This window comes from Carcharodon carcharias, chromosome 12, assembly GCF_017639515.1.
Source record: "Carcharodon carcharias isolate sCarCar2 chromosome 12, sCarCar2.pri, whole genome shotgun sequence".
NCBI lineage: Eukaryota > Metazoa > Chordata > Chondrichthyes > Lamniformes > Lamnidae > Carcharodon > Carcharodon carcharias.
The window spans coordinates 128,856,618-128,870,262 of NC_054478.1; the positions used below are offsets into that span (position 1 = coordinate 128,856,618).

Genomic DNA, 13,645 nt, shown 5'->3' on the forward strand with positions numbered 1-13,645 from the left:
TGCAGAGCCAATCACGGGAGGTAGTCGGCTTCTCGACTGCCCCCGCCAAGCACCCCAGCCAAAGGCAAAATCCTGCCCGTGCAGTAGTTGTGGGGGATGACATAGGTGTTTTTAAGAAGAAGCTAGTTAAGTACCTGAGGGAGATAAGGAAAGATGGGTGTGATGACAAGGTTAGATGAAGTAGGGTGGGCGTAGGTTTGTGAGCATAAACACAGGTCAGTTGGGCCGAATGGCCTGTTTCTGTTCTGTGAATACTATGGATTAGATTTTGCTGTAGTGGGGCATCTCACCGGATTACACTTTCTTGTGCATGCTTAGTTTTGAAACATTTTTACCCACAGTGTTGCTGCGTGTGTAAGCTGATGGCTCCACATGAAGGGCAACAGGACATTTGGGACCTTGTTGAATAATGGCTAAAGAGATACACTGTTAATCACAATGAGATGTGAGGATTGAAAGTGAAACAGAGGAAGGACTGAGAAGGTGAAATAGACAAAGTGAATTAGACTGGGTGAATGAAGAGTCACATCAGATACTGAAAGAAGATTGGATTAAGTGGGGGTAGAAGATGACAACAGAAAAAGTAATAAAAAGTTAAAATTTGTAATTTTTAAGATTTCCTTAAACAATTCATAACCTGAAGGAATGAGACTTCATAGTCATAATTGTTTACTTTCTGGGCAAGAAGGATTGATTGGCAGTCACTAACTAGTATCATGTCATTGAAAGGATATTTACGCTGTTAATTACTAGACTTAACTTCCTGCAGCAAATTTAATGGGGAATTAATGTGAAAATTTAGCAACTTTATCAAAATCATGGATAGGTTAAACACAAAATGCCATTTTTGTGAAACTAATGGCAGAGTGGTGCAAATCAGTCAACAACTTGTGGCATTTCTTCCTTGCTACAAGTTGCCAATTTACATATTAATGACAATACATATTAATTCAGACACTATTATTTTTTCATCAAAATCTGGCTCTGTACAATATATGTAACTGCAAACAAGGATGTGCCCTAACATTCAATTGCACAGCTGAAACATCAATGAAATAGTTCATGATTCTTTAAAAAGAACATTTTATGGTGAAAACATTTGAAACTATTCAGTCATAGGCCTTTGAGACCTGTAATTATTTTGTATAGGATCTGCTTATGTTTGTTTGCATTTTATTTGCAATAGATAATTCCTTGATATTAATGAATTATACTTCATTGCCTGAGGGTGTGGTAATTTACAGAAAAGCAATGACAAGAAACAAATCCCTATGGTGAAGTTCCACGAATCTATTCAATTTTAGAAGCCATGTAAATCACTCATGAAATAAATATTCTCAGCAACACTGAATTACCTTATTTGTAACATTTAATTAATAAAAAATCCCATCCTTGCTCACTCTTGGAGGTTATCCAGCTGTTACACATGTGAAAAAACCTAAGTAATGTATCATGCTCGGTTCCAATATCCTACACTTACTGCCTGGCTTTTATTGACCTTTCATTATATCTTTAACTGAGTTGGTATATTTCTTAGGAACTTGGGAAATTTACTGGGAATTTTGTGAATTGTTTTACTAAAGTAGATTTTACTAAACATTTTGCATCATCAGTCCTGGTAAAATTAAGCTTTAAACAGTCTGAAATAAAAGCAGAATTTTTTTTGTTTGAACAAGCGGTCATCTCTCTACAGATTCTGCCTGACCTGCTGAATACTTATAACATTAAACTTATGTTTGCAAAGGTTTTTTTCCCAAAAGCTCATCAAAGTTAAACATAAAAATATATCGCTGAATAACTTTCAGTTTAAAGTCACTGTAATCAGAAACCACCAAATGACACTGTAAGGAATGCTGCTAAGGCCAAAGGTAATTTTAGGATATTAGAGAGATTTGTACAGACCATGATGTTACAAAACAAAGTGAACATCAGTTCTTTTTAATAATTAACATTTTCTTTTATTGTAGGTATTTCCATATCACATTTTAAAATTACTTGACGTGGTTCCTACATAATGACTCTGGAAAAGTTTGGAAAAGTTCTGATGTACAAAGCTTTGTACTTTTGGACCTAATTTATTTTGTAATTAATACATCAAATGTCCAGACAGGTCAAAACAGTGTCATGACTGCGTGTAAGCACTTACATGTGCACATGAACGTGTATTTGTGTTGCAATGACTTTTCAATTTTATGAGTTAAAGATTTGCCACTGTATGTACACCATCAATATTCACTCCATGCCTGTCACATACAATAAAATGGTAAAACACTGAGTGAATTTGTGGTCAGTTCACAGAAGATCATGCATTTTTTGCAAAAAAAAAGTTTATGTGTTAGCAACAACTGAAACAAATGTTCTCACCAGTATGTGGGGGAGGGTAAAGTTTAAGCCGTGGGCAATGATCCAATGGCTTCTTTGATATGTGGGACCTGTTATTTGAAATTAAAACCTATTTTGTGACTAATAGCCTTGTTGCATTTTTTGTACCCATCAGATGTGTTCATTTTGGTAGAAAACGGTGAGGATTATGCACAACAATTTGAGACTCTGGTTCTACTTGAATCGCTGAATCTGAATTTGAAGGCCTAGAAAATTGAATGCATTGTACCCCATTTTACAGATGTAATATGGGCAGTAAAGGATTCAATATCATGGGTAGTTTACGCATGTTCATTCAGCACCAAAGTGCGTCATTCACCAGATTGGATCAAGCTCTTATGTGAGCATCCAAGGCACAAACCAGAACTATTAAAAAAATTGAATATTGCTGAAAAGAGAGATATGTTGTCAAAGATTTTCATCTTGCACTCATCAGCACAAACACAAGAATGTCAAATTTCAAACTATCACAACAATTTATATTTCAGGAGAAATGGGTGCTGATTGGTTGGCAAGTCGACTCTGGTTGAGGTGTTGCCATGGAGAAAGCAAAGGAAACTTTAGGCTCCCTGGTAATTCAAAAAAGGCACAAGGCTTGAACATATTCCTTTTGTTTGCAGAGAATGGGTCCCTGCGTATAAATGTATGTCGCTACTAGCAAGTGTAGATAAAGTACATTATGAGCTTGACTGATTATCTTAAACTGGTTGTTAGTGTACCTATTAGTGCACTCAGGATTGATCAGCAATTACTGCCTGATTGCAGAATCACATCTAACAGTCGACATTTTATTTAGGATTTTGCAAGCATGGGCTGATTGAGTACAGTCTGTACTCCGCCCATTATGAACAACCAAAGGAACAGGCTGTTTGATATGATCAGCCAATCACTGGGGTGTACAGCTTACATGCCTGGCTTCACATCAGCACTGAAATTCAGAGAACTATTCTCTGCTAATAAAGGAATATGTTCAAACCTTGCACCTTTTCTGAATTACCAAGGAGCATGGGGAGCCTAGAGTTCTCCATTGCTTTCTCCATGGCAATGCCTTGGCCAATTAGAGTTGACTTGTCAGCCAATAAGCACCCTTTTCCCCTGTGGTATAAATTGTTGTGATTGTTTGAAATTTGGCAAGAAAAGCTTTGGCAACATTTCTCTCATTTCAGCAATATTAACAAAATTATAATATTTAAATAAGGTTTCTACACTTATTGTGGGACCATTTTGTGAAATTGATCTACTCCAGCATCTGACATGTCAGATGATAAACTCACTTAGCAACTAATGGCACTACCAGGCAGGAAAAACCTTTTAACTGTGTATTTAAAGGGCTCACCACAGAAAGTAGCTGAGGCCAAAACATTGTATATTTTCAAGAAGTAGGTATAGATCTTGGGGCAAAAGGGATCAAAGGATATGGGGAGAAAGCAGGAGCAGGCTACTGAGTTGGATGACCATCCATGATCATAATGAATGGGCTACTCCTGCTTCTATTTTCTATGTTTCTATGTTTTATTCATCCCATACGGATTCGTTGCTGGTTTGAGCTTTGCTGTTTTTTTTTTTTTGCTTATTTTCTGTCTTTATAACTGACTTCTGCTATCAAGTTTTGTTGGTACTAGATTGCTTTGGCCTTCTTCAAATTAGTTTTATTGCAATCATGGGTGGTCTGGTTAGAATGCCACTGAGGCTAGAGGATGAGGAGCAGACGGAAAGAAGACAGCAGAGAGCAGGCGCTGCTGGTGGAAGGTGGAGAACACTGGATGAGGCCATATCCACAGTGGTTTTTCAAGAAGAACTTCTTATGCCTCAACTTCATTAAGAAGCAATACCCACATCGCCTCATTTCACCATGGTGGCTGTCAAAGAGCTATATCACCTGCTGCAGTCAAAAACCAGGGGATAGACAACACTGCCTTTGGTTGTCAAGGTTCACCGTGGTCCTTTACTTTTATGCAATAGAATCCTTCCAGGCTGCTACAGGTCACATCAGTAACTTTGCACTTCCATATCCAGTAGGCCACAGAGACTCTCTATGTCAGGTTGAACATCTACATTACTTTTTCCATTCAGAGCAAAGCAAGACAAGGGAGCCCTGGGCTCACTATCTCAGGCACTGTCAGTATACCTACACCAGATGGACTGCAGTTGTTCAAGAAGGCAGCCCACCATCATTTTCTCAAGGGCAATTAGGGACTGTTGGCCTGGCCAGTGGCGTTCACATCCCATGAAAGAATAAAATAACCCTGTACTGTGGATGTCATACACTGAATCCATATGACATTGGATGCTCCTCATCATAATCCTGGAATCTTTCTGCATAGAAATGGATTCCACTACTTCAGTGATCAGTTTGTTTGCAAACACATCGGGCAGAATTTTCTGCCTGGCGGGTGGGCAGGCCTGACCCAATCTCCGGTGGGTAGGGAGATGATCCCTGCCGAAGAAGCGGGCCCCACCGCCATTTTACATGGGTGGGTCAATTAAGGCTGCCCAGCGGGAAGCGCTATGTGCGGGCGGGGGTGGGGGGGGGATCTCCCCAAATGCGAGAGTGTGCTCTTTCATGCATGCGCACGAAAGAGCGCACATCTCCCTGAGTCTAAGTGCTGCCCCAGGGAGATCGCTTTCACATTGATAAATATTAAAAATAGAAAAAAAAAATTCCCTGACATGTCCCCCTCATGTGACAGTGTCACATGAGATGGGATACAGGGTAATTTGATAAGGTGGATTCAAATTTGGCTTAGTTGTAGGAGGCAGAGGGTGATGACAGAAGGATGCTTTAGTGACTGGAAGCCAGTGTCCAGTGGCATGCCACGGGGATCTGTGCTGGGTCCCCTATTATTTGTCATTTATATAAATGATATAGATGACTATGTGGGGGGTAGGATTAGTAAGTTTGCGGATGACACAAAGATTGGCCGGGTGGTCAACAGTGAGGTTGAGTGTCTTGGGCTACAGGAAGATATGGACGGGATGGTCAAATGGGCAGATAAGTGGCAGATGGAATTTAACCCTGAAAAGTGTGAGGTGATACACTTTGGAAGGAGTAATTTGACAAGGAAGTATTCAATGAATGGCATGGCACTAGGAAGATCTGAGGAACAAAGGGACTTGGGGTGTGTGTCCATAGATCTCTGAAGGCGGAGGGGCATGTTAGTGGGGTGGTGAAAAAGGCATATGGGACACTTGCCTTTATCAATCGAGGCATAGATTACAAAAGTAGGGAGGTCATTTTGGAGTTGTATAGAACCTTGGTGAGGCCACAGCTGGAGTACCGTGTGCAATTCTGGTCGCCACATTATAGGAAGGATGTGATTGCACTGGAGGGGGTGCACAGGAGATTCACCAGGATGCTGCCTGCGATGAAACATTTACGTTATGAAGAAAGGTTGGATAGAATTGGGCTGTTTTCGCTGGAGCAAAGAAGACTGAGGGGCAACCCGATCGAGGTGTACAAGATTATGAGGGGCATGGACAGGGTGGATATGGAGCAGTTGTTCCCTGTTGTTGAAGGGTCAGTCACAAGGGGGCATAAGTTTAAGCTGAAGGGCAGGAGGTTTAGGGGGGATGTGAGGAAAAACTTTTTTACGCAGAGGGTGGTGACGGTCTGGAATGCACTACCTGGAAGGGTGGTGGAGGCGGGTTGCCTCAAATCATTTAAAAAGTACCTGGATGAGCACTTGGCACGTCATAACATTCAAGGCTATGGGCTAAGTGCTGGTAAATGGGATTAGGTAGGTAGGTCAGGTGTTTCTCACATGTCGGTGCAGACTCGATGGGCCAAAGGGCCACTTCTGCACTATGATTCTGTGATGAAACCTCATCCTGCCACTGGATGAGGTTTCATGTTTTATCTATTTGTCGCTGGGGCTCCTGGCCTGCCCGCCAACCTTAAGGTTGGACGGGCAGGTCTTTTAATTGTATAAATGATCCTGTCAATGGCCTCAATTGGCCATTGACAGGTTGGCGGGCCCACAGCTGATTTTGCTGCGGGCCCCCCTTCCTAAAAATTTAAATGGGGTGGGATGACGTTGGGGGTTCCGCCCGAAGTCATCCCACGTCATTTTACGCGTCAGCCCCCTGCTCGCCGATGGCAAAATTCTGCCCATCATTTAGGTATGTGGCAGCAGTCATGACTCATTCATCCTGCATCAGTCATCTGTACTACCTTTATTCCAACCAGGCCATCATGTTACCGGCTGGATACTGGGAAACAAGGGTTATCCCGTTCAGACATGGTTCTTGATTCCTGTCAGAAACCCAGCCACAGCTGCAGAGCAGACCTTTAAGGAGAGCCACACTACCACCAGAGGTGTCAACAAGCAGAAAATCAACCTGCTCAAGCAATGATTCTGCTATTCAGGGTGCTTTGCAGGATAGCCCTGAGCAGATATCGAGAATTGTGGTCATGTGCTAAAAGCAGCATATTTTGTGATAATGAGGATCCAGCCTTACCACTACTTGGCAACAAAGAGTGTAGCAGGAGGTGGAGGAAGAGAAAGAGCAGTACAAGTAGGGAGATGAGCAGGAGCAACATCAATTACCAGGTCTCCCAGCATGCTTTACATGAACCATCCCTTTTAATCCCAACACCAACAGATTCTCATCATGACCGTATTTATTATCAAGATCAAATTGCATGGCTTCTGACCAGCTTTTGGGTCAAAATTCAATTCAACAACTCAGTTCCACCCGTGTTCAACATTTAACAATAATAATTGAGAATCCACTTTGTGCAATGCCTTAGTGCCTGTTTTACCCATCCTAGTGCTCCTATGAAGTGAATCTACCTGGAAGGTGGAAGGCTGCTGAGTTTCCATTGGGGTTACTTCAGATGACCATGATGGGTCACTTTGAGCAGCTCCAGGCCTCGAGCGCCTGACTGCTAAATCTCAGCATGACCAGGACAATCAAATCCAGCTGTACCATTATTGGACACTGTCAGAGTAGGTGGCGGGGAAGCAACTATTCTGAGAGAGGCAGCAGATGCCTATTCCAAAGAGTGAAGGCCACTTTCCTGGTACTGTGCTTCAATAGCCCTATAATTCTGCACAAGAACAGAGTGCAGAGGTAATGTGGCACCCTGATAACACCTGTCAATCCTGGCCTCCAAAGCCAACGTGTCAATCATCTGAGTTTCCATGGCAGAGCTGTCAACAGAGGGTCCATCATGCAGGTGGCACTGTCATGTTCAAGGAAGTGGTCTCTCACTTCATGTTGTACAAAATAGTCTCACAGTTCTAATCAAAGCCCCAACAAAAGTTGAAGTTGATCACTTCTTGATGCTTGGAGACGCTGCATGTGAGATCCTTGGCAGGCTGTCCAGTATGCACAACATTTCCTGATAATACCATCAGTCCCTTTTGAAACCCTCATTTTCCCACATCTCATATCACAACATATGAATGATTCAACCATGACAGACACAGTCTCTAATCACCTCACAAGTCTATCACTAACACACTTACTTCTTTTTTGCACCCATGTACAACATGCAGCAGGAGGCTGCTATTTGTAGACTGAACCTGCAAAGTCTGCATTTAAGTCAGGCCCTCTGGCAAGTTGGCATTTGTAGCATTCTATCCTCCTGCTTTCGCTCCTGTCTGCTTCTGTGCAGTAATTCACCATATGAAGATCCCTCCTCTAGCCTAGCCTCTAACCTACTATCAATGAGCTGGTGTTTGCTACGATCAGGTGGAATGACTCTGCACATTCAGGAAGGTTGGCTCCTTTCCTTAACTGATAGCGGAGAATCCACATTTTCAACATTTGAAATGAAAGAGTTAACTCTTGCTATGAGTGGTGAGCAGAGAGAGAGAGATGAGCAGGTACAGTTGGTCATGCATTGTGCTCGGGTGAGAAAAAAGAGAGAATGTAAAAAAAGGGATTTTGTGTGAGGAAAACAGGCACAACGTATCCTCCAGCATTTTAACTCAATACGGCCAGGACTCTATCTTACCCCTATTGTTTTTTCTTCCACAGGGGAGAAGATGTACAGGTGGGCTTGGTGTCTACCGGTAGCATGTTGTGCGTGGCTGCAAGGAAGGAAGGAGTGTATTAGTTACAATCTTGTAAGGTGTTTGAGAGACTGTTCCTGTCATGGTTGAACAGTTCATTTGTTGTGGTATGCGATGTAGGGAATTGAAGGTTGCACCAGAGGTGAGAGTAGGAGGTACAGATTGTTTATGTAGCAAGAGAAAGGGGTGATGTGGCATGGTGCAGTGATTTCAAGAGAGTGAAGGAAAGAGTGTCAGCATTGTGAGTGTAATTCTGAAGGTAGTGTAAATGGATGGGGCACGGGGAGGGGGGTGGGCAGAGGGAGAGGGTAATTGATATGAAAGGTAAGATTCTTACCTTGAGAACTCTAATGAAGTCACTGAACCTTTTCCTGTATGTAGCAATATCCTGGAAGCTAAACTCCTGACACTAACCTCCTCAGTGATCCCATCTGATGGTAGCGGAGTTAGTGCCTGGAATATGGGAACAGGATCTCCCTCCTTCTACCACAGCCTGGATGAGGGCATCCAAAGATGCATCAGAGAACCGGTGTGAATTGTCTGTTCCCCTTCTAGTCATTGCAGATTTTTCAGCTTTTCTCTGCTGTCTGCAGCCAGAGTGCACAATTTCTTTAGAAGATGCTGTCTCCTTTAAGTGGAATCAATCAAGCCTGATATTTCACACCACCTTATCCCCACCATCCTCCAGAGGGGTGCTGCCAATACATAGTCTGGTTAAGGGGTGTAGCACCAATTTCATATGTGTCCTGCTTTCACCTGCCCGTTTTCAGGCCCTATCTAAGTTTCATATAGAAAAGTTTAATCTTCTCTCAATTTTCTAGGAAATTTGCAAGATCTAAGAAAATTTTTAAATCCACTAAAATCAGTGAGAATGCTACAGTACTCTCAGCAACATTATTTTACATTAAACCAGAAGCGTGTGATTTGTTGTAAAATTTGTAATTCCTTGTGGTACAATTCTTATTATGTAAATGGAAAACAATTAGAAAGGCAGTAACTTAAAAGTCATTCTGCTGTCAAATTCTGTAGATTTCAGGAAATGGCAGCAAAACCTACAAGTAATAATTTCATCTTTAAGGGCATGTCAGAAAAGAACAAAAAGTTGTTCATGTCAGAAACATTTTGCTTGAACCTAGTTACCAAATGCATCAGTCCTTGGAAAAGATTATAACTGTCTAACAGGCTTAACCCCAGTGGAAGAATGAGAATATAAGTAAACAAAATGTTAAAGGCATTGGGCCCAATTTTATTATACGGTGCCAACGCAGTCTTTTATTCTGTATCATTTGTTTTTATTTGTTTATATTCGTTCTCCATGCATCAACCCCTTTTCCCTATAACAATCCCTTTTGTATCTCCTATTTCTAGTCTCTCCATGCTGTGTAGAATATGTATCCAAGTAACACCAAAGATCTTTTCTTTGACCTATGCAAATGCCACACTTAAGGCATTAGGATAACTATCACTCCGATTTTACCTTTCCTTTTTAGGGAAATATATGGACTCTGCGTGGTGCCTCCCCAGCAGGCACAAAGAACAATGAAGGATCAAACATAATTAAACAGAGGTTTTATTTTCCCTGTTAAATAGGAAGGATTGTTAAATGGATGCTAAATGAAGGCTTGATTTATTGAACCCTGTTGATATTTAACAAACTGACATCATGCCAATGTAGTAACTTTTATGAATAACTAAAAAGAACTTAATTAATGTTTTCAAAATTCTGAAAATTTTTGAAAGGGGAACAGTGAAAGATTGTTTCCACTTACTGGTGAATTGGTAATATGTGGGCATAGACCTAGTAGATAAAACAAAAACGCAGGAAGAGATTTTTCTTCACACAAAGTTATTGGGAAAGTTAAGTAGAATGCTTAGCTGCAAGTGACTACTGAGGCATTGAGCATAACATTATTTAAAAGACAGCCAGCTAAATATTGGAAAGGAATACAAAGCATTTTTAGGGAAAGTGCAAAGAATGTAAATAGCTCCAGTTGAAGAGCTAGCACCAATCAAGGCAAAATTCTGCCAAATAGGCCATTTCTGTGATATAATTTCTATAATTACAAGATTTGATGCATAGATGCATGGGTTTTATCTGGTACAGCTTAAAATTTTCAACATTATGCCCCAACTTTGCATGATGACTTACTTGGGGTCACTGTCTGACTTAGCAGTGCTATAGTTAGGTAACTTCATATGTTGCAATAATACAGTACTGGCCATCTACCATGAGATAGAAGTTCAAATTCTGGGTTCAACTGTTATTTATTTTCAGGCCTCCTGTGCATGGAAATCTGACCATGAAGGATCTTCTGGCCTGATGCGCAAATAATAGTATTGGTAGGATTAATGGGCATTGTCTCTGGCTGGGCAAGGATGGGAAGAAAGGAAAACAGAAACATTATAAAAGAAGTATTTGAATTATTTTCCCCAACATAGGTTAAGATAATTGAATACTACATGTTTGGGTATGGCAAATGCTTCTTCCAACTTTCTCTTTATCTCTACCTAATGATATTTATAAGTCTATGCTCCCTTATTACCATTTAATGTTGCGCATATGGCAACCTCTGATTATTAATTGGTATCAAGTACCAAAGTCTTTAGTCACTAACTATGAATTAGGGGCACTCAATAGCTACATATATTCACAGGGGTACCAATGGTAAGTAGAAAAAGACAATTTAAAATTTGTTACATTAATAGTATTTCTGACATACCACAGCTATACTATATGTGCAATTATGCACCATAATGCAATATAAGGAAAGGCACAAAAGGCAAATGTATCATTACCAACCCTGCGACACTCATTCCACATCAATGGGGATTATGATGGGTATCAGAGGTACCCAATCTTTTAAAGATGTATAAAAATATTATTTGAAAACGTCTAAGTGAGGTCATTTATATCAAAACATACTTTTCCTACACAGTTAAAAAATGTGAAATAAAGAGGTAAATTACTGAATGCAACATGCAATCTCTCTAACTCTTACAGGTGTTTCATTTTTTTAAAAATGCGTAAATTATTTTATAAAGGCTAGAGTCACAGGTGAAGTTTTAAAAGAAGCTAATTAAATAAAATATTTAATGCTGACAAGGATCTGAACACTGCAAGTTGTAAGCACTAGTTTCAGTATATTTTGGTAATTTACTAATATTACTTCTCTAGAACTTCTGAATGAAACATGCCAATGCATTAATTAAAAGGACTAATAGATAAGTAGCATTTGTAAGAATATTTTACAAATGAGCAAGACAATGAGGATAACATTTCTAACCTAGGTATTCTGGATTTTATGTCACCCGTTGGTTGATAACTAGACCTGTGAAGATTTTCAAGGCAGCAACATTCAGTTTGCCTAGCCACGCTAAGTCTGTTTTACAACAGGTTTATTATAGAGTGCACAATGATTGCAGATAACAATCTTAATTATGTCAGTATGTCTTTAGTTTGTGCAACTACAAAGACTTACTAAACCTATTCACCTATAGATTATTTATTGCACCACACTGGTGATTTTAAAAAAAATTTAGTTGTTGTAAAAATGTGTCGAAAGCTAAAGTGGACCAACAACTTTGGCTCCTTTCGAAGTACACATTTCTTATCTAGTGTACGATCAACTTTTCTTTTAGCTGCTTACCAGTGTGGCTCCGTTTATGTACCATTAGAACATTGGGCCCAATGCAAACCATCCCACAGATGTCACACTTCAGTTTACCATTCGGAAGTCGTATCCCTCCATCGGCTTGTATCTCCGGCCCTGGGTTGCTTTCAGTCATTCCATTGCTTTCCACCACGGACTCCTCCATGGCACTCATTTCCTCTTTGCTTCTGGCCCGGTCCACCTGATTAAGAACTTTTCCATCATCCTCATCACTATGCATCTCTATCTTGATGGAGTTTGCTGCAAAACCAATAAAATGTTTAAAATAAAATATGGTTACTCTACTGCTATCTGCTCAAAGCCTAATGGAAGGCCATCTTTTGTTCTTATCCCAGTCCTTCCTCACATTCATACTTGACTGATAGTCAATTAGAAAAACCAAAATGTTGAAAACAGGCTTCATATGAATGAAGCATGTCTAACTTGTTTCAAACATAAATTATCAACAGTGAACAACTGTCATTAGAAACAGACACAGCAGCTTGTATGTTTTTTTCAACCACTGTGTTGTGATCTATTATTACTTATATGTCACTGAAGCAGTGCTAGCCATTTGTTTTTGTAGATATTGTGGTGCGCAGTTTCCTGCACCCACTGTCTGGGACAGCTCTTGGTGCATGTCTCAGCGGAATGCGATTTCTGGAGTGATGTTCTAAGTACTTGCAGCAGCGCAAGCAGCCAGCCCATTTCCCCCTTGAACTTTGATAAAGATCTTTGCTTCATCCCACTAAAAACACACATACAATTTGTTTTTTTCTTTACTTGAGTTTTAGAAAGAACATTTGATTTTGAAAACTTGTTCACTTGGTTTTGAAAAATAAGGTGCAGGCTACATTTTATCAATATCAACAATTTTGTCACAAGACAAACAAAATTAATAATCACCATTTTCTCAATGTAATACTTTTAATGCTCCAACTGAATGAAGACAATCAGATATTTAGCTCAGTGACTGTATGAAAAAGGTCTTCACCTACACAGTTTAAAGAATGTTTACAAAGTGCATTTTAGTCCTTTTTGTTGGGGGTATCTAATCCCTCTATTTTCCCCACTTTTCTCCCAGTTTAGGGTTCACCAAATTTTTCAACTCCTATAGCATAAGACTGGGTGAATATGCAAATTGTACTCAATCTTCTATTAATGCCATCCTTTTGCCAGCTGCAAGAAGGCAAAAGGCAGCAGACTGACATTGGCTGATTTCCATCCAATCCTTCGAGGCATCTGTGTTCCAGAATTCAGGAGAGAAGAGGAAATGCAAACCTGCATCACATTTGATACTGTGCACTGATGCTCCAATGCACTGCAACACCACATAACTGTGGTTAGAAGGTTACATCTGAAATCTTCTATACTATAATATGATGATCTAACAATAGTCCCTGCCTTTCCAACTGCTGAAATTATACACTGCACTACACATTACTGTCTTAATTTTCATGAGGGCTTGGGCTTCAGAGATTTTGGTCTTCCACAAATGTAAAAATGAAAGAAGATAAAGCAGAAAACAACAAACTTAAATTTCTGGCATAAAGCTTTGTTATATTTTTCAAATGATTCATAAAATGCACCCAC

The 13,645-nt window shown here is 40.2% G+C and overlaps 1 protein-coding gene across 12 annotated transcripts in view; it reads right to left on the bottom strand.

The window, feature by feature from the left end:
* ikzf2 (IKAROS family zinc finger 2) overlaps window positions 1–13,645 on the bottom strand; it is a 141,983-nt gene that overhangs the window by 73,311 nt on the left and 55,027 nt on the right. For 7 of the 12 annotated variants that reach the window (XM_041200987.1, XM_041200991.1, XM_041200992.1 and 4 more), the window contains exon 4: window positions 12,050–12,322. In XM_041200987.1, coding sequence (XP_041056921.1) covers window positions 12,050–12,322 — 273 coding nt within the window. The remainder of the gene's footprint in view (window positions 1–12,049; window positions 12,323–13,645) is intronic. The other 5 variants (XM_041200986.1, XM_041200996.1, XM_041200988.1 and 2 more) reach the window with 3 other exon arrangements.